The sequence below is a fragment of the Pristis pectinata genome, chromosome 8 (assembly GCF_009764475.1).
Source record: "Pristis pectinata isolate sPriPec2 chromosome 8, sPriPec2.1.pri, whole genome shotgun sequence".
Classification (NCBI taxonomy): Eukaryota; Metazoa; Chordata; class Chondrichthyes; order Rhinopristiformes; family Pristidae; genus Pristis; species Pristis pectinata.
This window is the reverse complement of record NC_067412.1, coordinates 32,223,904-32,251,805: the sequence shown is the minus strand read 5'-3', so window position 1 is coordinate 32,251,805 and position 27,902 is coordinate 32,223,904. Positions and strand designations below refer to the sequence as shown.

General features: G+C 41.0%; 1 protein-coding gene across 1 annotated transcript in view; it reads left to right on the top strand.

The window, feature by feature from the left end:
- LOC127573285 (apolipophorins-like) overlaps positions 1-27,902 on the top strand; it is a 159,983-nt gene that overhangs the window by 5,941 nt on the left and 126,140 nt on the right. Inside the window, exon 4 of the mRNA XM_052021337.1 lies at positions 27,478-27,643. Coding sequence (XP_051877297.1) covers positions 27,478-27,643 — 166 coding nt within the window. The remainder of the gene's footprint in view (positions 1-27,477; positions 27,644-27,902) is intronic.

The following is a 27,902-nucleotide window of genomic DNA, read 5'->3' as shown; positions in this document are numbered from 1 at the left end:
GCTAGCTTTCCCATGTACATACCAACTGTTCAAGGATCTCTTGAGGTCAAGGGAAAGTTGATTCCTGTTACTTGGGGTGGGTAGTGGGGGGGGGGGGGGGGGGGGGGGGGGGGGGGGGGGCGGGTGGGGTGAGGAACTATATTCTGCCTTTTGAACATGCAACCAGTTTTAAGGTGTATGCAGATCCCTTGAAGAACAAGAAAAGTAGGAGCAGACCATAGAGATCCTTTAGCCCAATCTTCTGTTCAATAGGATCCTGTGCCTCATGTCTGTTTTTTCCCTGAGTCACCACCATATCCTGTGAGTGTCCAAACATCGTTCTGTATAGCCTCACAAATACTCGGCATTTCTACTGAAGTGGAAAATTCTAAAGATTTATAATGTGAGTAAAGAACTGCTCAGGCCTAAAGTAGCAACCCCTAACTTGAGACTATGTACACCACTTCTACGTATGCAAGTTAAAGGAAACCGCCTCCCAACATCTTCTGTGATATCACAAGACAAGGGAACAGAAGTAGGCCATTCGGCCCATCCAGTCTGCTCCAAAGAAAAGGGAAAAAGAATTGAGAAATTGTGGAGGGGGGGCAGAGGGGGGCAAAAAACCGCCCAATTTCCAGCCTTATCCCCATATCCCTTGATACCCTGACTATTTAGATATCTATCTATCTCTTCCTTAAACGCCTCCAATGATCTGGCCTCCACTGCTGTACGTGACAAGGAATTCCACAAATTCACCACCCTCTGGCTAAAGAAATTTCTCCTCATCTGTTTTAAACCTGTACCCTCTAATTCTAAGATTGTACCCTCTGGTCCTGGACTCACCCACCAAGGTACAGTTTGACCACATCTACTCTGTCCAGTCCTTTCAACATTTTAAATGTCTCTGAGCTCCCCTCTCATTCTTCTGTACTCCAGTGAGTACAGCCCAAGAGCCGACAAATGCTCATCATACGTAAGCCCTTTCATTTCCGGGAATCATCCTCGTAAATCTCCTCTGAACCCTCTCCAACATCAGCACATCTTTCCTAAGATATGGGGCCCAAAACTGTGCACAGTATTCCAAATGAAGCCTCACTAGTGCCCCATAGAGCCTCATCAACACTTCCTTACTTTTATATACTATACCTCTTGAAACGAATGCCAACATAGCATTCGCTTTCTCTACCACCAATCCAACCTGGTGGTTAACCTTTAAGGTATCCTGCACGAGTACCCCCAGGTCCCTTTGTACTTCTGTACTTTGAATTTTCTCTCCTAGGTAATAATCTGCCCATTTATTTCTGTTTCCAAAGTGTACAACTGCACATTTCTCAACATTGAATCTCATCTGCCATTTCCTTGCCCATTCTCCTAAACTATCTAGGTCTCTCTGCAACCTTCCTGTCTCCTCAATACTCTCTACTCCTCCACCTATCTTGGTATCACCTGCAAGCTTAGCCACAAAACCATTTACTCCATCATCCAAATCATTAATGTGCAAGGTAAAAAGAAGCGGCCCCAACACTGACCTCTGAGGAACACCACTAGTAACCAGTAGCCAACCAGACCGAGATTCTTTTATTCCCACCCTTTGCTTCCTGCCAACCAGCCAATGCTCCACCCATTCTGCTATCCTATCTGTAATTCCATGACCTCTCATCTTATTTATCAGTCTTTTATGCGGCACCTTGTTGAAGGCCTTTTGAAAGTCTAAATACACAACATCTACCGCCTCTCCCTTATCCACCCTACCTGTGATTTCTTCAAAAAACTCCAATAGGTTGGTCAGGCAGGATCTTCCCTTCACAAAACCATGTTGGCTAGGACCTATCTTGCCTTGCACCTCTAGGTATTCCATAACCCCATCCTTGAGGATCGATTCCAAAACTTTCCCACCACTGACGTCAGACTAATAGGTCTGTAATTTCCTTTATACTGCCTCCCACCTTTCTTATACAGCGGAACTACATTTGCGACCCTCCAGTCCTCTGGAACCATGCCGGAGTCTATTGATTCCTGGAAAATTATCACCAATGCCTCCGCTATCTCTAAAGCCACCTCCTTCAGAACCTGGGGATGCACCTCATCCGGTCTGGGAGACTTATCAGTCTTTAGCCCATTTAGTTTTCCTAGCACCTTCTCTAGTAATCTTAACTGAACTCGGTTCCATTCCGTGAGACCCCTGACTAACTGGTATATTGCTGATATATATCATCTCTCACTTTTCTGAACTCCTGTATGCATACTACTTGAACATAAATATGAATATGTGATGGTGCGGACAATGTATAAAATTGTATTAACAGCAGATCTGTGGTGTTGCCCATAAGGAATTGTTTGCTATCACCAGTGGCATTAAGATGTGTTGAAAATGAGAATTAGCTTAAAATAGAAAAAAAAACAAATGCTCAAACATTGATAGTTCCTTCCACCTCCCCCCACCCCATCCACCTTTTTCATTTCTCGACCTGTCCAATAGTTTTTTTTTTCTCTGCACTATTACCGTCTGTAAATTTTTATGGAAACTTTGGAAACATAATTGCTAGACTGTGTAGTATTCAGTGCAGAACTTGAAAGTGGAGTTTTTTTTATCTATACTAACTTGTACAAGTGAATTTTGAAGCTGATGACTTGTACCCAGATGGTCCATAGCTGAAGGTGAATAAATGGGGTGATTTTGGGTTCTGGTGGTAGATGAGACTGATATGAGAGCAATGGGAGAAGATTCTGGATATGGGCAGCCATGGGTGGGGTGTGACTGATCGGATTGGAAGGGGATCCTGTGGCCCAACACTACTGTGGAGGGGAAGCTGAGGCTTGGCAGAGCTGTGGAATGCCGTGTGGTGTTTGGCCCACTGCCCTCTGTGGGCCTGTCAGCAATGAAGGAAAGAAAGAAGGCCTGTGTCTGATGGTGTTAACATGAACTACCTGGTCTGGTAGTACTGACTTTTATGAATTTTATAACTCTTATAACCATTATACTTGGTGATTAGTTCCTGGATGCCTGTCTTTCTCCTTGTAATATGTAGTACTGACAGCAGGGCTGATAGATAAACGGGACCACTGAGAGATGTCAAGCAATTTGCTGCTGAATGTAATTGATACACCAAACTTGTTTTTTTAGAAAGAAGAAACTCCACAGTTTTTGTCTACCTGTCATCTACATATTTCTCCCTCTCTTTGCATCTGCAGCATTCTTCTCTCATTGCTCTTGCTTCTCTCTGCCCTCCTCTCCACAACCTGCTCTCACTGTCACTTTGTGTGTTTCTGTTACTGGTTCCACTTTTCCTGCTCAGCCCAAGATTTCTCCCATTGCTACCATCACATAAATATTTATCATCTATTGACAAAATGCAGCTGACTCTCATCATTCCATAAGCTTAACATTTTCAGAAATAATTCATTAGTTTTTGTGAAAAGAAAGCTCTTTAATGTGATGAGTAACTCTGCCATTTCCTGTCAGCAGTGGGAGGAGTACAATGTGACTTAAAATTTAATTTTCCATAAATTTTGCATGATTAATCTGGGATTTGATGTCCACCAATTCCTTCATGTACAACCTTTGGGAACACACTGCTCCAGGAAATGACAGTTCAAATGCAGGCCCTTAAAGGAATACTGTATATTGCATTCAAGAAGCAGAGCTCCTTTTATTTCTTCTATCTTGCTTCATTTTTATACAGATTTAGATGGTGGAGAATTTCTGCCTTAGTTTCTTAATTATTGCGGATGTTTTGGATGGGCAGTTTTGTGACTGTAGTGCAATATAGGAAGAAATAGACTGTGTCCCCCTCAGCCACCATCCTTTTAGGATGGAAGTTCTGAATTATTTGGGTTGAAAGGATCTATGAGCATTTAGAGAATCATGGACTGATTAGGGACAGCCAGCATGGCTTTGTGAAGGGAAAATCATGTCTCTCAAGCCTGATAGGCCTCTTTGAGGAGGTGACCAGGAAGATTGAGGGTAGTGCTGTAAATGTGGTCTACATGGATTTTAGTAAGGCTTTTGACAAGGTTCCACATGGTAGGCTTCTTCAGAAGGTCAGAGGGCATGGGATCCAGGGAGGCTTGGCTGTGTGGATTCAGAATTGGCTTGCTGTAGAAAGCAGAGCGTTGTGGTGGAGGGAGTGCATTCAGATTGGAGGGCTGTGACTATTGGTGTCCCACAAGGATCAGTTCTGGGACCTCTACTTTTTGTAATATTTATTAATGACTTGGATGAGGGGTTAGAAGGGTGGGTTAACAAGTTTGCAGACGACACAAAGATCGATGGTGTTGTGGATAGTGTGGAGAGCTGTTGAAGCTTACAGAGGGATATTGATAGGATGCAGAGCTGGGCTGAGAAGTGGCAGATGGAGTTCAATCCAGAGAAGCGTGAGGTGGTACACTTTGGAAGGACTAACTCCAAAGTGGAGTACAAGGTTAATGGCAGGATTCTGTGTAGAGTGGAGGAGCAGAGGGATCTGGGGGTTCATATCCACAGATCCCTGAAAGTTGCCTCACAGGTGGATAGGATAGTTAATAAAGCTTGTGGGATGTTAGCTTTCATAAGTCGTGGGATCGAGTTTAAGAGCCGTGAGGTAATGACGCAGCTCTACAAAACTCTGGTTAGACCACACTTGGAATACTGTGTCCAGTTCTGGTCGCCTCATTATAGGAAGGATGTGGAAGCATTGGAAAGGGTGCAGAGGAGATTTACCAGGATGCTGCCTGGTTTGGAGACTATGGATTATGAGGAGAGACTAAGAGAGCTAGGGCTTTACTCTTTGGAGAGAAGGAGAATGAGGGGAGCCATGATAGAGGTATACAAAATATTATGAGGAATAGATAGAGTAGACAGCCAGCGCCTCTTTCCCAGGGCACCAACGCTCAATACAAGAGGGCATGGCTTTAAAGTAGTGGGTGGGAAGTTCAAGGGAGATATCAGAGGGAAGTTTTTCGCTCAGAGGGAAGTTCTTCACCCAGAGTGGTCGGTGCATGGCGTGCACTGCCTGGGGTAGTGGTGGAGGCAGGTATGTTGGTCAAGTTCAAGAGATTGTTAGATAAGCATATGGAGGAATTTGAAATAGGGGGATATGTGGGAGGAAGGGGTTGGATAGTCTTGGGCGTGGTTTAAAGGTTGGCACAACATGGTGGGCTGAAGGGCCTGTATTGTGCTGTACTGTTCTATGGAAAGTAGAACCTGAGAAGTCCCATCAGATTGAAAAATGGCACATACAACACCGCTGTTCAAGAAAAGAGGGAATGAAACAGCTTTACATCAGTCATGGTGTGGGGGTGGAAATAAGGAAATGGTGACTGAACACTTGGAAAGGCAGGGTATGACTGGGTAAAGTCATTGGGATTTTGAGGGGAAATAAATTTGACAAATTCTGAGGCTCTAACTGGTAGGATGGGTAAAGGGGAGATGGAGTGTATTTCTATTTCCAAATGGCATTCAATGAGGTGAAGCGTACAAGATTACTGCACTACTAAAGCAATGAGTTGTTGGTGGTAATACTGACGGGTAATAAATAGAAAATGCAGGATAGGGATAAATGAGTTGGGTAGGTTGTTGAATGGCTAATATGTAAATTGTTCCTAGTGCAGGTGGTTGACATGAGAGGGAGTCGGTGGGTGGGGGGGGGGGGGGGGGGAGGGGAAGAATTTGTTACAGTGAAATAATCAGGGAGAATGGGACTGCTCTGAGTCAGTGTAGACTTGATGCACTGAATGGTTTCCTTGTCTGATGATAAAACATTAGTCAATTTTAATATGGTGCCTCAAGCAACTGCTGGGGCCACAGCTATTCACAATCTATTTTAATGATTTGGGTATAGGGATGAAGTGTAATGTATCCAGGTTTTCTGATGATCAAGGATGAGTGAGAAAGATGATCTAGGTGTGTGGGCCAAAGGATGGCCTATTAAAGTAAAATGATGGGAAATGAGATCTTGCACTTTTAGTAGGAATAATAGAAAAGCAGAATATTTGCATGGCAAGAGGGTATTAAATCCTGATTGGAGATATCTGAGTGTCTTTACAAGGAGTTGGCATGCAGGTACAGTAGGCAGAAAGCCACCAGAGTCTTGTTTTATTGCAGAAAGGATGGATGCAAAAGGAAGGAAGTCTCAATGCAACTGTATAGGGCTTTTGTGAGAACACTCCTTGTATTTGTCTAGGAGACTGTGCAACAAAAGGTTCATTAAATTGATTCCAGGGATGAGAGACTTGTCTTATGAACTAGAATGGGGCTTTTCTCTCTGGAGTTTGGAAAAATGAGCTGCAATCTCAGTGAAACATACAAAGTGCTGAGGGGTCTTTACGGGGTGGATGCTGTGAGGATGTTTCCTTTAATAGTGAATGGTCTAGGCTGCGTGATCTAGATGAAGAGGAATATCTGGACATACCTAAAACTTTGGAATTCTGCATGTCAGGGGGCTATGGATAATGAGTCATTGGTCATTGAGGCTGAGGTGGATTTTCAGGCATAGGGGAATCGATGGAGTGGGCAGGAAAATGGAGTTGAGGCCAAAGATCAGATCAGCCACTATCTTAATGGCAGTTTCATCTTACGGGACTGTATGGCTGACTTCTGCTTCTATTTATGTTCTGTTTCCAAACCAGATCGTAAGGTGCTAGGGCAAAATTGAGAAGACTGACTGCAAGGGGCAGGGTTCACTCATGGCTGTGGCTTGGCTAGTTTCAAGAGAAGTTCAACAAAGTTATCAGTAGTCAAGATAAGGAGTTGCAAGGTCACATTGTTTAATGATCTGCATCTAATAACTGTGAAACCATATCATCTTGCGTTCTTTGATGTTGGAACATTATCAAATCTATGTTGTCGATCCATCCCAATTTGCCACAAACTATTTCTTCTTCACCACCACCTTATTCCGGCTTCTGCCCCCTTCCTTTCCAGTGCTGATGAAGGGTCTCGGCCTGAAATGTCGACTGTCTATTTCCCTCCAATAGATGATGCCTGATCTGCTGAGTTCCTCCAGCACTTCTTGTGTATTGCTCCAGATTCCAGCATCTGCATTTTTTGTTTTCATCCTCATGATTTGTTGACATTCTCTCAATCAGATATTCTGCATACTTCAAGTGTCTTGCCTCAATATATTGCTGATAATCACCATCACCCCACTTAGAGCAGTGAGCATGGTTGGCCTGTGTTGTAATATAACTGGAGAAAGAACATAGAACAGAACATTACAGCACAGTACAAGCCCTTTGGCCCATGATGTTGTGCCAACATTTTATCCTGCTCTAAGATCTATCTAACCCTTCCCTCCCACATAGCCACATGAATGATAGAAAAATGGAGGGCTATCTAAGCGTCTCTTAAATGTTCCTAATATATCTGCCTCCACCACCTCTTCTGGCAGTGCGTTCCATGCACCCACCACTTTTTTTTTTCAAAAAAAACTTGCTTCTGACATTTCTCTTCTCCTCCCCCCCTGCCCCCCCCCATCCCACCACCACCACACCTTCCTCCAATCACCTTAAAATTATGCCCCCTCGTGTTAGCCATTTTCACCCTGGGGGAAAAAGTGTCTGTCTGTCCTCTTGATCTATGCCTCTTATCTTGTACACTTCTGTCAAGTCACCACTCATCCTCCTTCAGCCCAACTTCCAGATAAGAAATGGCAACATAATTGGAGAAGAAAGGACTGGAGGTGATCCAATGGTGATAGATCATGTGAAGAGAGAAGCTTGGAATTTCAAAAGCATAGTGTTGTTCTGAAGCTCTGAGACTTTGTATGGGCATTTGATTTAACATTATGCAACTGCTGATAGACTAACTGATGCAGTACTTGCCCTCAGTTGTGTTTAAAGTCTTTTGTCAGTTTCCAAAACACACAACTACAAATGCTGCAATCTGAACTGAAAACATGAATGCTGGAAATATCAGGTCAGGTGGGTTATGCTGCTGAAAGATCACTGGCCTTTCTCCCTCAGATGCTGTCTAATCTGCTGAGTATTTCCAGAACTGTGTTACTTTCTCCAAGTGTCTTGTTATGTATTTGTAATGATGGTCCATGAGAGACCAGTGGATCCTGGAGAAGAGTACTCTAACACCACCACCACTGCTTAGCATTGGCTGGGGGGTGTACAGAATCTCATTAAGATTGACTTCAGAAATGCAGAGCTGTTGCAAGTGACACGAGATGATTGGCACCTTGGTGAAAAGCTGGTGCACCTCTGTCCACACCTGGTGATGTCAGCAAACTTAACCCAGCCTGCAGTTAAAGGGTCTACCACACAAAAAATTTAGCAATATACTTCCATTTACAGGAGCATGCTCCTCTTAATGAATGGATGCTGCAAATGTTGGGATGAATTGAAAAGTGATCCCTTCGTAGGGTGGCAGGGTGTCACGGAGCTCACTGAGCAAAAAAGCATGCAACTTGAATGTTGGCCCATTGGATAGCTTGGTTTCAGCAGAAACAGGGTTAGTAAAAACCTGGCTGTACTAATGAGTAAATTTTAAAAAAAGTTTTTTGGACTAGTGGAGTTGAATATCATTCTGTTTGTGGTACTGTACCACTAGGCAACATCTGGCAGAGTTTCATGCCATTAAAACGAAGCTGGAGCAAAATGAAAGTCAGGAATAGAATTTCCTAATGGGCACTAAGATGCCCAGAAATGGGCTTAACCTGAACCAGGTCAATAAATGCATTTATTTTGGGCAGTGAAAATTGCAAAAAGCAATTTCTCAACCAGAAATTGTTTCTTTCTTTAGATGCTTCCTGAAGCTGCTCAGTATTTTCACTATCTTCTGTTTCATTAGAGAGTGAGGTTTGTGTCATGCGAAGTTGTTTCTTCCCAATCTCTGGGGCTTTCATTAGATTGGATCCAATGGACAGGCCTGGCCTGAATGATGGTATATTGCAAGTCACCATAAGCAGATCCTTTGGAAGCTGGAGGGCCAATCAAGATTCAGCTGGTGGCCCAAGTGCAGATTTTCCACGATAATAGGGACTTCCCAAAATTGGAAGGAGCCATCAAGCCATATTGTATTGATGATTCTATACCAGAATTCTTCTGGTGTATGTAAGAATTGAAAGGCAACTTGTCTGTGATCATGGCCAGACAATGATGGAGTGAAGGGGAGCAGGCTTTAGAATGTGATGGATTATTGTGCTTGTAACTATTCAGCCACCATATCTGACTACAAAGTGGCTACTTAAGGACAAGTTATATCCATTCACCACCTGCCTTCTCACATCAGGCCAGCACACAGCTGTAGATTAGGCATTCAAGCTGTGCTGCATGAGCAATAATTCAACAGGTACGGAGGCACTTCATAGTAAGGCATGGAGTAGGACACCCAAGTTGTTGTAGCCTGTAGAGATCTTCTGTAACCTAGCAATCATGCTGGTTCAGTCCCTAAGAGAGGGTGGTGGAGAAAATGAAGGTAGGAAAAAATGTTGTTTGGGGGAAGCCCCCTCTTTTTCCCCTCCACAACAGGACCGTCAGTGCTGTTTACAATGAAGTGGAATTTGAATCAAATTGGTGGTTGTCAGGGAATGAAACACTATTCCTGCATTCAGTGAAATCTGATGAGAACTGGACAAGAGTTGAACAGTAACATTCATACCACACAAGTGACTACCTTCTAAATGCCATTGCCTTCAGCAAATTTTCCCACCACCAACATTCTTGGGCTCACCACTGCACAGCTTGAGTACTCTCATAAATGCTGTGGCTACATTGCTGGGTCAGAGATAAGTGAGTCACCATCTGAATCTCAGAATCTTTTCAACATCTACATGGCATGAGTCATGAGTAGGAATAGGATAGTCTCCATGTGCATGGATGAGTTTGAAGTCAATAACGTTCAAGAAGCTCAACATCTTCCCACATTCCACCTGAGTGACTCACTCCCTTCACTAATGGCCCACCGTAGTTGCTTTACCCACTGTGTTGTAACTTGCCAAGACTTTAACAGCATCTTTAACAGATTTTAACCTTCACTTGCAAGAAGAACAAGGAGAGCAAGTTGGAAACACCACAACCTGCTTTTTTAAAAAAATCAAACAATATACTGATATGGAAATATATCTCTGCATCTCCATTGCTACTTGGTCAAAATTCTTGAACCCTTTACATAACAGAAATATGGGAGTACCCACACCACAAGGATTGCTGGAACAGGTGATTCTTGGCCAATAAAATATGGACGTTAAATGCTGGCCTTGCCAACAATACCCAAATTCCATAAGTGAATAAATATAAAGGGAGAAAAAGAACACATTTCACTATAGTTTCCAACTTTTCTTTGATGGTTATCTTGAGGCCCGCCCTGCCATAATTGATGAAGTACAAAAACAAAGGAAACCCAACAGGCTAAATCATATTTATGCATCCAATAATGACAAGAAAACTCTCGTACACATCAACTGCCAGAAGTGCAATGGCCCATCCTCAAAGTGATAGCAGACATATCATTCCCCTGTCCAGGGGATAGATCCAAGGCAGGAATCTGTCTATTTTGTGGAATATTAATGAGGCTTTACTGCAAGTATTTTGTGCACAGTGGAAGGCCTCAAGTTGGAAAAGGAGACCAGAGAATAAACCACGTGGATCCAAGACAATTCTAGTTAGAAATAAGTAAGGGGAGGGGGAACTTGTTTGTGTTTTCAGCAGATACAGCTTGTGTGTAGAAGATTAATCAGGATCAAGAATCCATTCGTTGTTGTAACTGGTCTAACCATAGTTCATATAGATTTCTAATTACTTCCTTACCCTGAACTCCATTCTTGTATTTGTAAAACCAAAAATTCTATTGACCTTTTCACTGGCTATATCCAGTCACGCTTCCAATAGTATCTCAGCCTTAAGGACTCCCTTTTCATTCACACCTTTTAATATTGGGTGTACTTCTTTCAGAATATTACCTTACATTTATCCTCATATATTTGCTGATTCCACTATCTCATCTGTTTCTTCTTGACCTCAATTTTCACAGTTCTTCTGCTTTTCTGAACCTTTAGTATGTGCCTTTTAAATTCAGAATCAGGTTTATTATCACAAACTTAAATTGTGAAATTTGCTGTTTTGAGGTCCAGTTGCTCCGTACTGTGTTAATTTACACAATTACTAATCATTGCAGAAATATCAGCCGATGACAACAAGAGCTATCAACTAATTGCCTATAATGATCTCTAATTAATTCATCTTTAATCAGAATCTGAATCAGGTATTATCACTGACATACGTTGTGAAATTTGTTATTTTGCAGCAGCAGTACAGTGCAAGACACAAAATCACACGTTAAAATAAATAAATAAATAATGTGAAAGAGGGCATGTCCAGGAGGTGAGGGTCCTTAATGATGGATACTGCATTCTTGAGGTATCACCTCTTGAAGGTGTCCCTTGATGGCGGGGAGGGTTGTACCCCTGATAGAGCTGGCTAAGTCTGCAATCCTCTGCAGTCTCATTCGATCATGCACATTGGAGCCACCATACAGGTGGTGATGCAGCCAGTCAGAATGCTCTCCACTGTACATCTGTAGAAATTTGCAAGAGTCCTTGGTAGCATACCAAATCTCCTCAAACTCCTAATGAAATGCTGGTGTGCCTTCTTTGTGATTGTATCAATGTGTCAGGCCCAGATAGATCCTCTGAGATGTTGACATCCAGGAACTTGAAGCTGCTCACTCTTTCCCACCACTGACCCCTCAGTGAAGACTGGTGTGTGTTCTCCTGACTTCCCCTTCCTGAAGTCCACTATCAACTCCTTGGTCTTGCTGATGTTGAGTGTGAGGTTGTTGTTGTGATACCACTCAGCCAGCCAGCTATCTCACTCCTGTACGCCTCCACATCAGCACCTGAGATTCTGCCAACAACAGTGGCATTAGATTAAAGCATTAGATTAAGTCTCTAATGAAATTCCTCATATTGAGTGACTAAACCAAAGGAAATCAACTCTAAATTTAAACTTTAAATTCAGCAACATTTAAATAAAAGTTCTGGTACTACCTAGTAGCTTTAGCCTAGACTCCATCCTACCTTACGGAAGTCCCACTCTCTTGCTTCTAACACTTAACATTGAGTCCTGGCAACTCAGCTGAAATTTATCAATTATCTTGCATTTGCTAGATATTCTTTTAATTTAGTTCATCCAATAACTCTACTAACATTTGCAGCTGTAAATAAATGGCAATTTGGAAATGTTTTCACTAAAATTTATCTTAATGGACGGGTAATCTGGATTTGTTTCAAATACGGCACTGATGTTAGTAACGCCCAGTGGAGATCTAATTCAACAACCATCGCAGCTTGGGTATGTGGACTATTAATAGTCATCACTGCATTAGTTTTAATTGTTGGCCTTTTAAAATTACTCACACGTATGAAGGTAGGTTTGAGGCATATGCCCATTAGTCGTTTTTGGATGGCATTTGAGTGGTATGATATCTTGGTTTAAGATATCAAGTGCTGAGAGAGAGATTAAATACAGGACGTTGTTGGTTTATGTGAGACTAGACTGCCTAGACTAGTAACATCACAGCAACTTTTAATAGTGTAATTCAAGATAACTAAACTTCTGCTCATATTGAAGCTGTGGGTGCAATTAAAACCTAAACTCTATTAATTTTCCAGAATCTTCCTCCTTAAATTAAGTAGAAGATGGATCTGGTGCATTGCTGTTCTAACTAAATGATTCACAAATTATCTTATGAAACTTGGAAAAAGATATGTCAGTACTGTTGTGATACTTTCTCTTCAAAGTTTAATTCCATATCATCCATCCATCCAATTGCTACTAATAAGTCTATTGTCTGATCTGGCCCTGAGAAGTAATTTTCCTGCACACTGTGGGAATCCTATTGGAAATGGGTTTCCTGTGTGTAGACATTTTAGGAGCAATATTGTGGCTGGATGATATGGGACAGAACTTGAAGCTCTAGGAAAAATTGAACTCTTTGCATGTGTGGCATTTTCCACCCCAGTTGTTCCCTCTGGTAATAGTTTATGCTCAGTTGGTTTAGTTGGAAAACAGCATCAGGAGACCACAGACTGCATTAGAAGTTTGAAATAAAAAGTTAAATTCATTCTTTACACAGCTTGTTATAACTTGTATGGAGGCATGAACATAGCCATTTATTTAAAAGGTATCTGGATATATTTGTGAAAAGGAGACTTTGAAAGGGTGGTATTGGATGGTAACTTCAACGAAACTGGCATGTCTATGATGATCTTAAGACCTGTGTTGTCATCGTTATGATCTTGTGAGAATGGGCAAAAAAAACACAGCTGAGCCGCTGAATGGCAGGATTTGGAGTTTCTGTTGTATTTCTGAAGTGGAGTTTCTGTTGTATTTCTGAAGCAAAGGTGTACTTTGTCGGAGGACCAAATTGACAATAGTGATCATTTCCAAGGGCCAGTTACCTGAAGCGTGCTTATTTATTCTAACCATACCTATCTAGTTACTAATATATTTAGTTATGTTTTCAAATTCACACGCCAGAGTTTAACAGCCTTGTTACTGTTCAGAGTTTCCAAGTTAAACCACTCCACTGATGATACAGCATTTCTTGATGTGTGTCTAGACTCGGAAGAGCTGCAATCACCCAGCTCCTGGCACAAGTGCGGTAGCCTTGCCATGAATTCCACTCCCTTTTCTGACCACTGTCTCAAGCTGAACCAGACACTCACAACCCTGGTATATTATTCCACGCTGAACTGAGCTTCAGACACTCCATAAAAAGATTGCCTTTTTCCACTCTTATGTAATGTAGGACCAGTCAGTCAGGCCTCTTTCATCCTTCAATTATAACGTGTTCATCTGTCATAGAGTCGTAGATTCACGGAGTATGGAAACAGGCCTTTAGGCCCACTGAGTCCAGACCGACCATCAAGCACCCATCTGCATTTCAATTCCAAATGTCTGCAACCTTTAATTGTCATGTCCAATGTGTACCCTGTCCCCCATCTCAGCCTTTCTATTGCTAAAGCCCTCAGCCTGACTTTGTCACTTCCACACCTAATGCTCATTGCTGACCTCCCGTTTCTCCTACATCTATAGTTCTAAGGCTTTAAGTAGCTATATCGGACCTATTCTATTACTGTAAAGAGCGATAGAATAAAAATAATCAACTTGCTAAATGGATTCCACAATCTTCACCAGTTTTTCTATCATATTTCACAAATTGGGACCTGTTACCTTGATACGCAGAGCCTACTGTCCATGCCTGTGATAAGAATGCAGCAGTTTTCTTTAACATCTGGTATACATTACATACAAATCTTTTGTATATCAGTAGAATCTGAGGTACACCACAAACCATAATTAAATTAAGAGATTGGTGCAATAAAGGCTAAAGGCACAATAATGGCTGCTGTGCCCTGGACTTACATGATTAAGGATCATGGGGCAGTCTAAGAACCCCACCCACATGGAGTCAATGAACCACAGCTGAACAAGGATTTTTTTTAAAAAGAGGTTTGGTTTGTTGAAATCATGTGATGCATTGGGCCCAAAGTGATAGGTCAGAGCCATTGTCATAGCAACAGGGGCAGAGGGCAGGATGGTCTGGAGCAAGGAGGTTGGGAGGGGGGAGGATATGTCAGCCAGACAAGGTCAGAGGTCTACTCCTGAGCGAAATTAGCATTTTCGTGTCAGATATCACAAAATGCTTGCAAACAATTGTAATTCTGAGGCAGGCCAGATAGAGATGTTGTACAGGCAGGTTGTAAGTGGTGTATCATGTTTCTAAAGTGAGTGCTCTGTCTGTTGCGAATAAAAATTGTGCAGTGAGTTGACAGTGGCAGTCAAAAAGGCTGATTTTAATATTTTGGATACACTTAAGTTGAATTTTAATATTTTATTATCAATTTTTATATCTAGTTGCTTCTGCTTCCTGTTGTCCACAGGAACAATTTCTGGACAGTGATCAAAAATGCTAAACAATGCAAAGCTTGCTGGAAAAGTTTAGTCTCCCCAGGGAGCAGCGTAAGAACTCAACCTTCTGGGGATTGTGGTGATAGCCTTACGGAGGATTTACCTTGGGAGACTTCACTAGATTGTTCCAACCGGGATTTGTCAGTAGTGAAGACAGTGACTGCAGGGAATAATATCCACAAATATCTTGTGATTTCCTTTTTGCAACAACAGTTGCTGTTGGATATTAGTTCACCAGGCTCCCTGGAGTCTAGCATTAATGATATCTTCTGACTAACTGAGCTGCCAATCGCATTTAATAATTTTCAAATGCGGAAAGTCAGGAATGAGAGAAAAAATAGCTAATTTTACAGAGCACTCAATAAAGATTGCAACATCGCATGTAAGGTTCAGGTAAAAGCTGATACATCATAAATCTAAAGATTTAAATTTTATTTTGACATGTCAACTGAGGGAAATTGCAGTCATAAATTATATCCATAAAGCTAGTTCCTAAGACAAGAGAGTTTTCTAAGCTGTTTTTATCTCAGCATATCATTAAAAAACTCGGTTGCACCTGGTGCATCAATGCATATCATCTTGAGGTTGTATTAATGTGAGTAGTTCACAGTTACCTGAAATTTTCATTAAATCACAGGTTTCCCTTGATTATAATAGATTATAGACTGCAAAGCAGTCCAGTCTGTGGAAGAGCACAGGATCTCAGACAGCAACTTCAAGTTTCTCCGCATTAAGTCAAACATGCAAGGAAATCCCAAAGATGTTGTTACTTTAGTAGTTCAATTAAAATTCTGTTGAGAGATTTGGTGTCATTACAATTGTAAAATGCATGGCAACATTAGCCAATGCAAAATAAAAGCCATCATTTAGCCTTCTGTGTACCTCAATATATCGTTCCTTCAAGTTGCATATAATCATTTACAGACAAATATGGAAGGAATCCTAATTCAGGACCCTTGATAGATTTTTTTTTCCCTTTACTAATGTCAAGAAAATATTTTTTAAAAAATGAAATAAATTTAACTAAGCCGACAACTGTAATAGAGATTTGATCAAGTTGTGAGCAAAATAAATATGGTATTCTTCAAAAATTTTGTGTAAAGGAGGAATGTATGAAAGAGGATATACATTGTGATTAGGAAAGTTACCATCTGGGTTTGTCCTTCAGAGCATTGACTTTTTTTTTTGGCCCAGTTAGGGCAGGATAAATATCATATTTATGAAGGAATTGCTAACAGAATTCTGAGCCTGTGGGTCAAATTTAGAAACCTGTTTGGGCAGACTTTAACCCCTAAGGGAGTTAGCTGGAATGGTAGAGAAATGGTCCAGGACATGGATGTAATGGAGAGAAATCTGGCACTAATTTTTCATGAGAATTGATGTTAGAGTTTCACTTCATGAGCCAATGATACATAGGTAAATTGGTTTATTATTGTCACATGTACCGAGGTACAGTGAAAAACTTGTATTGCATATTGTTCATACAGATCAATTCATTACACAGTGCATTGAGGTAGTACAGGGTAAAACAATAACAGAATGCAGAATAAAGTGGAACAGCTACAGAGAAAGTGCAGAGCAGGTAGACAATAAAGTGTAAGGGCATAACAAGGTGGATTGTGAGGTCAAGAGTCCATCTTATTGTACAAGGGAACTGTTCAATAGTCTTATAACAGCAGAATAGAAGCTGTCCTTGAGCCTGGTGGTATGCGATTTCAGGCTTTCCTATCTTCTGCCCAATGGGAGGGGGGAGAAGAGAAAATGTTTGGAGCGGCTGGTGTCTTTGATTATGCTCGCTGCTTTACCGAGGCAGCAAGAAGTGTGGATAGAGTTCATGAAAGGGAGGCTGGCTTCCATGATGTGCTGAGCTGTGTCCATAGTTCTCTGCAGTTTCTTGTGGTCACAGGCAGGGCAGTTGCCATACCAAGCTGTGAAACATCCAGATAGGATGCTTTCTATGGTGCATCAATAAAAATTGGTGAGGGTCAAAGGGCACATGTCAAATTTCTTTAGCCTTCTGAGGAAGTAGAGGCACTGGTGAGCTTTCAATGCTGTAGTGTCTACGTGGTGGAACCAGGACAGGCTACTGGTTATGTTCACTCCTAGGAACTTGAAGCTCTCAACCTGCTTGACTTCAGCGCCATTGATGTAGACAGAAGCATGTGCACCACTTCCCTTCCTGAAGTCAATGACCAGCTCTTTTGTTTTGATGACATTGAGGGAAAGGTTGTTGTCATGACACCATGTCACTAGGCTCTCTATCTCCTTCTTGTACTCTGACTCATCGTTATTTGAGATATGGTCCAGGGGCACTAGTGTTGAGAATAATCATGCTGGAGGTGTTGCTGCCTATCCTCACTGATTGTGGTCTGTTGGTCGGGAAGTCAAGGATCCAGTTGCAAAGGGAGGTGTTGAGTCACAGCTCTCGGAGTTTGGAGATGAATTTGCTTTGAATTATAGTATTAAACGATAGTCTAACGTAGGTGTCTTTACTGTCCAGATGCTCCAGAGTTGAGCATAGGGCTAGGGAGATGGCGTCCGCCATAGACCTGTTTAGTTGGTAGGCGAATTGCAGTGAATCAAGGTTGTCTGGGAGGCTGGAGTTAATGCGTACCATGACCAGTCTCTCAAAGCACTTCATGATGGTGGATGTCAGAGCCACTGGGTGGTAGTCATTAAGACACATTGATTTTCTTAGGTACTGGCTGGGATGACAGTGGTCTTCTTAAAGCAGGTGGGAAACTCAGATTGAAGCAGGGGGAGGTTACAAATGTCTGCAAATACCCCCGTCAGCTAGTCTGCACAGGATCTAAGGACACGGCCAGGGACACCATCCGGGCCAGATGTTTTCCACAGGTTCACTCTCCAGAAGACTGATCTTACATCCACAACTGTGACTGTGGGTTCAGGTGCATTGTAGACTGTTGGGATGGGTGGTAACATTTCAATCCTCTTCTGTTCAAAAATCTGAATTGCACTGGACATCATACTATTTTAGGTAACCTAGATGTTTGGAGTGCCTGTCCGGAACAGGCAAAGCTACATAAACTGACGTCAAACATATCCAACCTGCTTGTGTGAGGTGCTGACTGGCTTTACTGGCAACTCTTTTGAAGGATCAATGGAGGCTTCTTAAAAGGGTTTGGGATTTTTTTGGGATTTTATTTTTATTATTGTTGGTCTGCTGGAAGAAGAGGAATAAACTGGCAGTCAATAGCCAAAAGCTGTGATGTTTGGAATTTGGGAATTTTGCTGGTGCCCATTGAGGAGTACACTTGTGATGCACCTTCACTGATGCTACAAACTCCAGTGGACTCAGTGTCAGGTACAATCCTAGTGAAGTTGCTACAATCAAACGAGCAACCCCTATCCCCAAATCAGCTTCACTGATTCTCATGGCAACAAAAATATTTGTTGAAATTATTTTCCCTCACTGAAAAGACTGTTAATTCTTTTAATTATTTCTCTGGACAATCTCCTTTGTTGAAATAATTCTCAAGCTACACACGTCAAGCCCATTAGTGGAATGTCTATGAAAAACAAGTTTGGGGAAAAAAAGCATTTGTGGAGAAACAGAAGCCTCTTCGTTCTGAAGATCCTTAGGGCTGCTAAAATTCATAGCCTAAGAAACCTTATTGTTTGGTATAACATTTATTTGTGCTATATATTAGAATTTTACTGAAAAATTGATTGCAATACTTACTCCTTTATCATGCAAAGTTTACTGAACTGCTTTGGGCCCTTGTGTGTATGAACATAGAACATTACAGCACAGCTCTTTGGCCCACAATGTTGTGCCAACATTTTATCCTGCTCTAAGATCTATCTAACCCTTTCCTTCCATGTAGCCCTCCATTTCTCTATCATTCATTTGGCTATCTAAGAGTCTCTTAAATGTCCCTAATGTATCTGCCCCCACAACCTCTGCCGGCAGTACGTTCTATGCACCCACCACTCTCTGTATAAAAATACTTACCCCAACATACCTTCCTTCAATCACCTTAAAATTATGCCCTTCATGTTAGCTATTGTTGCCCTGGGAAAAAATCTCTGAATGTCCACTCGATCTATGCCTCTTATGATGCATAAATGTACAGAGGCACAGAACATTTATTTGAATGCGACTTCCAGATGGTGTACTTATGAAGACACAGATGAAAATATTCAGTACGTCAGGTCCATAGTGGTTCCCAAAAGAGTAAATGGAGCCTGTGAGGAAGCCCCTTAGAGGTGTGCAAATACTTAACTTAAAGGGGAACTACCTGCAGGTGTACCCAACACTAAAGTTAAAGCTAAAACTACAGAGCTATCAGTCCCATTCCCCTCTCCTTATTTCCTTGTAGTTTATTCTCTCACATGCCCATCAACTCCCCTTTAAATTTTTGTTTGTCATTTACCTGCACCAAGGAGTAATTTTTTTACTGTCGTGAATTAACCTACCAATACACCTTTGGGATGTGGGAGAAAACCAGAGGACTAGGTGGAAACCCATGCTGTCACAGGGAGAATGTGCATCTCCAGACAGACAGCCATGTTCCCTGGAGCTGTCTAGGATGCTCATGCAGAATCAAACTTTCACAATGAACGTACTTTGATAATAAGAGGACCCGATTGACTATCTCTGAGCCCATGAATTTTAGCTTTGGGTACACCTGCAGGTAGTTCCCCTTCAAATTAAGTAGTTGCACATCCTTATGGGGCTTCCTTACAGGCTCCTTTCCACCATATCCCAGCCAAATTATGACCCTAATTTCAACTTCTTCCCCATCTTTCCCACTCTCCATCACCATATCTTGTACCTAACTTTCTTCCACCGCTTCTCCCATCCTGAGGTTTCAATCACTCAAACTCCCTTGGTGGCTGATGCTCTAATCCTTCCTTTCCATCCCTTGGCCTCTCTCCATTTTGCCCTTTGCACCTCCTTGACATGCAAACCTCAACCTACTGGTGGGGTACAGTTCAAACCTACTTTTAATTTCTATTACCAGGTGGGCTGTGTTCATTTCTTAATTGTTAAGACTTGCAGTTTAAACCTGACAGCCCATTTCAGATATTGCAAGCAGTGCAAAGCTAAATGACGATTTGTTTTTTCTGCTACTTGGCTTTTAATTATGTCTTTCTTGATTTTTTTTTTGGAATTTATGAACTGGGCTGCTTTGAGCACCCTCCTGGTTAACCAGCACTGCAAATTGTCCTTCATCTAATGGGTACTTAGAAGAGTGAGTGTGTCTATACAAAGCTCCATGTATGGTCTTTTGTTCCAAATCCCTTGGCATTTTTGCCCAACAAATATCCTCGGACTTGAAAGTTTCAGTTGCCCCTGCATTCAGTCCTTTGGGGAAGAAAATTCCAGATTTCCACTACCGTGTATGGGAGGGAGGGGAGGGGAGAGGGGAAAAGTGCCTCATGACTGTAAATGACTTGGTTCCAATTTGAGTATTGTTCAAGATTTTTTCTGCAGATTAAATACTTTTTCTGTACATTTTTCCTTCTACATATTCTCTCCATCTCCAGCACTGGTGTTTATTTGCACACTCCTTCACAGCATCACAGAATGTTTGTGACTCAGAAGGAGGCCACTCAGCCCATCCTCTCTCTGACAGTCAAGAAAGAACTATCCAGCATTACTCCACCTCCCAGGACTAAGTCCACATCCAAGTACAGGTTAAATGTGATGAGGATTCCTGCCTCTGCCACCTGTTCAAACAGTGAGTTCCAGACCACTATCACCTTCTCTAGCAAAAAGAATTTCATCTCCTCTCTAATCCTTCTGCGGATTACTTCAAATGTTTGCCTGTTTTGCTTTTTACACATCTTCCGAGATAAATGGGTCTCTCCCATTTGCTTTACCTAGTCCCTTTATAATTTTATATACCGCAATTAAATTTACCCTCAGCCTCTTCTGTTCCAAAGAAAACAACCCTATGTTATCCTTTCCTCATAGCTACAATTTTCCAGTCCGGGAAATGTCTTTGAAAATTTGCTCTCTGGTGCTATAACATCTTTCCTCTTGTATGTGACTGTCTGCTGTACTCAAGCTGTGGTCTAACTAGTATTCTATACAATCAAAACATAACCTCCCTGCTCTTATAGCCAGAGCTACTAAAAGAAATCATCCTGCATGCCTTTTTAACCAACTTATTGACCAGTGCTATTATTTTAAGGATCTGTAGATGTACAATTCAATTCCCTTAGTTTCTCCGCACCAGTCAATATTCTGCCATTTATTGTATATTGCATAGCCCATTTGCACCTCTCCAAATGCATTACCTCACACTTCTCTGGATTAAGTTGCCATTTTTCTGCCCTACTGACCAGACCACCTGCAGTCTAAAGATTTCCTCTTCACTGTCAACCATTCAGCCAATCTTTGTATTATCTCCAAACACCTCACCGTGCCCTCTAATATGCATTAGAATTGGACAAACCTCAACTTCTGTAAAATGCTTATGCAGCTCTGTCCCAGTATATTGAAGCTGGAAAGGACCAACTGTGTAACTAATCTATAATTTCCAGAGTTGTTCCAAGTTTAAATTCAGGCAGCTCATTGGTTTCCACACAGCCTTAACATTAAATAAACCTTGTGGCCATCTGGAATTGGGTAAAAATGGATTATGAAAGATGTTTAGTGAAAATCTAAATTCAATCTGAAAGTTTTGTGTTTCAAAAACAAGTAGACATTCATTAATATAAAATATTTTTATAAGAATTTTAGTTTTTGCTTTGGGATGATACCTTCTATTGAAATTACAGCAGGAACCAATTTTAATGTATTCAGACAGAAAGTTTAATATATTTAAAGAGAGAAAAAAAATCACATGTACAGTTACTATTCTTTTTGTGACTTTCCTTTACTCATTTAAAGAAAGAATCTTGTCTTCAAACTTTCTCTGTTTTCTATTCCCACTGGTGGTCATGGGTGAGGAGAGTCACAGAGCTTGCTGCTATGAAGGAGATAAATGAAAATACACAGTTATAATGACAAGAGGACTGAAAAACCCTCTGCAAATTATGCAAATTTGCCTGATTTTAGTTCAGTTCCCACACGCTGTCAAGCATGGAAACTCCTCCTAGACTGTTTCCCAGATGATGTCATGGAGCAGTCACTAATCACTATTGAAATGAAAATAACAAACCAAATCAATGAAAATGGGTAGCACAAACAGCAAAATGTTAACAGTAAGGATAATTCTTTGACTTTAAAAAGGCTATTGTTGAAGTCACTGCCATTATGATTATGGCATATTTTGCTGAAGATTAAAATGAGGTGGCAGTCTAGGTCCAATATGCTCACGTATCAGAGCTAACGTTGTGAAAGTAACACCAGAAGTACTTTTAGTATATAAGATCTATTTGCTAACTCTTTGTTTCAGTGAAATTTTCATGGCTGTTCTCTGGAATGGTAAGTTGTTCATCTTGGTCTGGTTTCCATGCTGTAGAACATTGAACAAGCTGGACTGGGGAAAATCTGTAACGAAACCCGTGTCCAGGAGTTCCATTCTTTACGCTAAGCGAGTGTGTCTGTCATTCATGTTTGGTCTGAATGTGTCTGTTTCTCTCATTCCCTACAACTGCTGTGTCCAACTTGCATCTTCATTGATGCAACTTCAATGGAGTCCCTCAGCTATTGTCTGATTAGCGAACAAAGTGCATGTTACGCAGCATTACCTCAGTAACTGGCTTTATGGACGTTAACTGAATCATTACCGGGACTGTGATATCGAAGATCATTACTGCTGTCCTGCTTTACTCAGTGCTATTTGAAATACAAGTGAAACTTCACTCGTTAACCTTTTTAATTTTCTCACTTCTTTGTATTTCATTCTCATCTTGGTCCTGTACCTTGGCTAAAACAACAGTCTTTACACTGTTATATAACTGGCCATAAAGGGAATTGGTAGACTGGCCAAGGATGATTTTCAAGTTATTTTGCACTCTAATGATTGTATATCAAATATTACTGCTCCCAATTCTTTTTCTGTATTAGAGAGCCTGCTAGCAGCAGTGCTAAATTACCTGCTGTGCCACCAATGGTATATCACAACTATCCTACAAACCACAAAAAAACATACATGGCTCACATATATTGAACCATTACCAAATTCCATTTCTAAAGAACTGCATGGAGAATGCTTTCAGGCATATTTAATTAGTATACTAGTTACAACAATATTGCAAGAAAAATGGTGCTGCAGGAATTAGTTGCAAATCCAAAGCCAATTGATTAATTTAAATACATTATTACAGTCCACATTGACTTGATAAGTGTTCTTAATATCAATAGAACAATAATGGTTTTGGTGAATTGTAAACTCATTCTGGTGCCGATTATTGGATTGGAATCTGTGGGAGGAATGATGGTGAAGCTATCAGTCTTTCGGAAAACTGACAGCAATTTGGGGATCTCTGTTTGGATTTGGAAATCCCAAAGTTGATGCCAGGGATCTGATGTGATCCTGAACTGCATTCCAACACTGGACTCAACCCAGAGTCCAATGAGAGAGCAAGAACTTGGATAAATTGCCCAGCTGACAATCCTAGGTTTACAGAGGCACAAGGGGTTTTCTTTTATAATAAGAACAGAAAATGTTGGAAACACTCATCAGGTCAGGCAGCTTCTATGGAAAGCAAATCAGAGTTAATGGTCTAGGTTGAAGATCCTTTGTTAGACTCTTCTGTTTGTTTTAGCAGAAAGGAATGGCTGTGAGAAAGTAGAGAGTAAATTTCACTTCTGCTCGGAGTTTATTAGTTGAAAAAAGATTTTCAAACAGGGTATTTGTTAAAAAAATCTTAAACCTTGCCATGATTTTTTAAGATATCCAATGGCTTAATAATGTAAGTTTTTTCCAAGGAGTTTTTAAATGCTTCAGGGTTTAAGATTACTTGAGTTTGCTAATTTTGTTTAAACAATCTTTGAAAAATTTCACAGGAAGATTACAGCATGGAAGGAGGCCACTCGGCCTGCTGAGTCTGTGCCAGCTCTATATAAAAGCAATCCAGTAAATTCCACTCCCCTCCCTCTCCCCATAACCCTGCAAGTTTTTTCCACATATGCATTCAGTTCCCCTTTGAATGACGTGCTTGGATCTACTTCCATTACTCTCCCTGGCATTGCATTCTAACCACTCACTTTGTTTAACCAAAAAAAAATCTTCATGTCACATTTGGTTTTGGCAACACACTAAAGTTCAGATATTGTTTAAAAAAAATATATTTTTGACAATTCCAGCTAAGTCTTGGATTCTAATCTGGTCAACTTTAAAACTTCTTTCTCCTTTTGTGTGCGGGACTAGTTTTAGAGACTCCACACAATGCCCTTTTTTTTACTCCCAAGGACCTTGCACTGAGCATGGCCTCACCATGGACAATTCCCCCAGCATTTTCTGCAAGTTCCCGCTGGGTTAAAGGTAGAATTCCATTTTTTCCCCAAAATCAGGGGCGACTACTGTTGACTGCAATAGCAGTCAAGAAGGCTGTTACAAGGGCAAACAATAGTTTCATGGCTTGAAATCCTTTTTATCAAGTATGAGGGTTTTTTTAAAGCTGCTTCTTTCAGTGATTCACAATAATCCTGACAGCAGGTTATTGAACAAGGATATCCTTGATTTGGATTACTACTCTTATCTTCCTAGCTGAGTCTGTTCATTGGTGGAAAGTATGTAAATTGGGTTTACACTTGGCAGTCCTATCCACTAAGATTCTTTTGGAGACCATTAATTTGTCTTTACTTAGAGAGCACAGCAGAATATAAATAAGACTGTATACTCTCTTCCAAACAATACATTTTGATTTTAGCAGTGCACGGCATTTACATAGAGACAGGCTTGTGTGAAAAGCACTCATTAGAGGAACTAGAAGTTCAAAGCCTCTTAAGACAAACATAACAAGAGAATGTGTGACCATCATATCTTCTAGTGTGAGACAACTGGCACAAAGTTTCTTGGCCTGGCATGCAGTGCCTTAACGGAGAGCGACTATCTAAACTGGGTGGTTTCCCACAAGCCTTTTACATTGCCACAGAATTTAAGTGCAGTGACACCATGTAATTGTCTATTTCAGTTAATTGAGGAAATTAAAGAGTGACTACTAAAATTACTGTTCTGTGCCCACTACAAATTGGGAAAAAAAACAAATAAACAGTGATCGTATAATTCTTTGCTAGTTGAAATTGACTGTTCTACAAATGTTGCAGTAAGATTGTGGAAAGAGGTAATGTTGCCACTTGTTGTTCAAACAGGGAAATGAAGATCTATTGCAGGTTCTTTAAAGCCATTCGGTTATGAAGTGATCAATTGGATTTGTGATGGTGGCTGCAGAGACCTTACTGCTTATTAAAGTGAAATTTTGACTGAACATAGAATCTAGAACAGTACAGCACAGGAGTAGACTCTTCGACCCACGATGTCTGTGTCGAACTCGGCCGAATTAAATTGAATCTCTTCTGCCTGTATGTGATCCATACCCCTTCCTTCCCTACATATTCATGTCTCTAACTAACTGCCTCTTAAATGCCACAGCTGTATCTGCTCCCACTACCACCCCTGGCAGCCCGTTCCAGGCACCTACCACTCTGTGTGTGTAAAAAAAACCTGCCCCCATATTTCCTTTAAACTTTCCCCCTCTAACTTAAATACATGTCCTCTAGTACTTGAAATTTTTATCCTGGGAAAAAGATTCTGTCTGTCTACCCTATCAATGCCTTTCATAACTTTGTAAACTTCTTTCAGGTCTCCCCTCAATCTCTGACATGCCAGAGATAACAACCCAAGTTTGTCCAACTTTTCCTTATAGCTCATACCCTCTAATCCAGGAAGGATCCTGGTAGACCTGTTCTGCACCCTCTCCAAAGCCCCCACACTCTTCCTGTCTGTTTGGTAGTGGGGTGCCAAATTCGGAGTCCGAAGTCATAAGTTTTGCAGCCTGTGAGTGATGGTGTAAACCAAGTGACAGTGAGTTTGAAGCTTGTTTTTTCAATGGAGAAACAAATCAGGAACAATGTAAACAGACTAGTCACTCACCGACCCACGTTACACTGAAAGCTCAGATTTTAAACTGGAATTGTTGAATCAGTATGATAATAATTGTCAGATTATGCTTGTTTATACGTTTCAAATTGATGTGGAAATTTGACAGTTGGACTGAAAGCACCATGCTGTGCCTTGCAGGGTCTTCCCTTGACCATGATCTGCTGTGGTCACCTTTGCTGTGGCAGTATTGCCTTGTAGTGTCCCCAGAGTTGTTCAATTTTAGGAAGTCATTACAGTGAAAATGGGATCCAAGGTTATTTTATTTACATGTGGTTTTAGATAACCTTCCTTTGAATTAGAGCACCAATTTATCCAATATTAGGTGAGGGGCAAAAAAATTGAAGATTCTAGAAATCTGAAATAAGAACAGATCCTGCTGAAAATACTCGGTGGATGAGGCAGCATCTGTGGAGGGAGAAATCTTTAATGTCTCAGGTCACTGGCCTTTTATTGTTCTGAAACAGTAACTCTTTCTCTTCCCATGTATTCTTCCCATGTATCTCCAGAAAACTTTGATTTTACTTCAAATCATAATGATTGAAAATACAGCACTTTGATTGGATTTATTCTTTACTGTCACATTGAATGAAGGGCAGGCTATTGTGCAAATGCACTATTGCACAAGTTCCTAATGCCCATACAATTTGGCAGAAGATCAAACTAGTGAGCAAAGGTATGGTAAGATGGATCGGAAATTGTGTAACACTTGTTAAAATGGCTTGGTGCATTGGAACTATGTCATTTTCTTGTGAAACATCAAGGGAGCTATTTACTTGCACGTGTGTTGTGTAAGGAGCAGGACTCTTGGAGAATCATCATAGTTGCCCAAAGTAACCAGGAGTTCAAGTATGAAGTTTGAGTATGATCCCCTACCTTTATGAGATGAGGAATTGCTGGAGCAGTGCACCTCAATGGGAGCTGCTGTCTCGAGGATTGGGCCTTGATTGGAATGGGTTTGTGCAATAAGTGAGATAATGTCATTCCAGCTGATATGCATCTTTTTTTTATTTACCTCATGACTGAGCAGATGGAAGAGGATGACCTATTGGACGTGAAGAAGTTGGGGAGCAGCATAGCTGTTATAGTATGCTTGCACCATTATCACCAGAGTGTCAGCTTGGATAAAGTTTATCTGTGTTTGAATGGTTTAATCGGTTATTCCTGTTGATGTTGAAGCATAATATGCTTCCTTGACGTAGCCTGTTGTGTTGCAAACACTATCAGCTGTGTTTTGATCCAAATTCAACATAGAGCAATTGTTTTCTTGGATATCTGGATCACATGACCAACTGATGCTCCCTCATTGTAAAGGATAAGTTCCAAAGTAGTATTCTGTGAATGACAGTGTCTTACACCACCGAGAACAAGATAAAAATACACACCTGTGGATGGGTGGGGTAACCTTAAAGAGTGCCATTAATGAAAGAATATAAACTAGCAAAAATATACCCCCTGAATAACAGAGAAGTGCAATTTGTATGTTTCTAAGGAATTGGGAATACAATCATACGTATGTATCAACAAGACAAACATCACATGATTCATCGTGGCTTCGCATTATTGCCTTTTATTGCAGAGCTGCCCTTGAGAAACATCCACTTCATTTTTCTTTCCAAGATGGGATAATTCCTGAGATCTGTCCTGCAGAGGGTGAAGAAACCTGGTCTTTGAACATTAAACGCGGCATCCTCAGTGTTTTCCAAGATTCGTACACAGTGAATAAAAAGGAAACTGTCGAGGAGGTAAGAGCCTTCATATTAATAGTCCTCATCTTAAGAACCGATATTTAGACTGGAAGCCACATTAAAATTCAAAGTAATGAAAGGAAAGTCGTTTCTGATTTAACTACCAGTGGAAAATAACAATGACTTGAAAGATTCCATTATCGGTGATCAAATCCTTCAATAAGTCAGTAAATTAATTGTGTTGCATTCCTGTTTTGTCCTTTGGCTTGTTATTACGATCAAGGTGAATTTAGAGGTCAATAATGTCGCAGTTGGC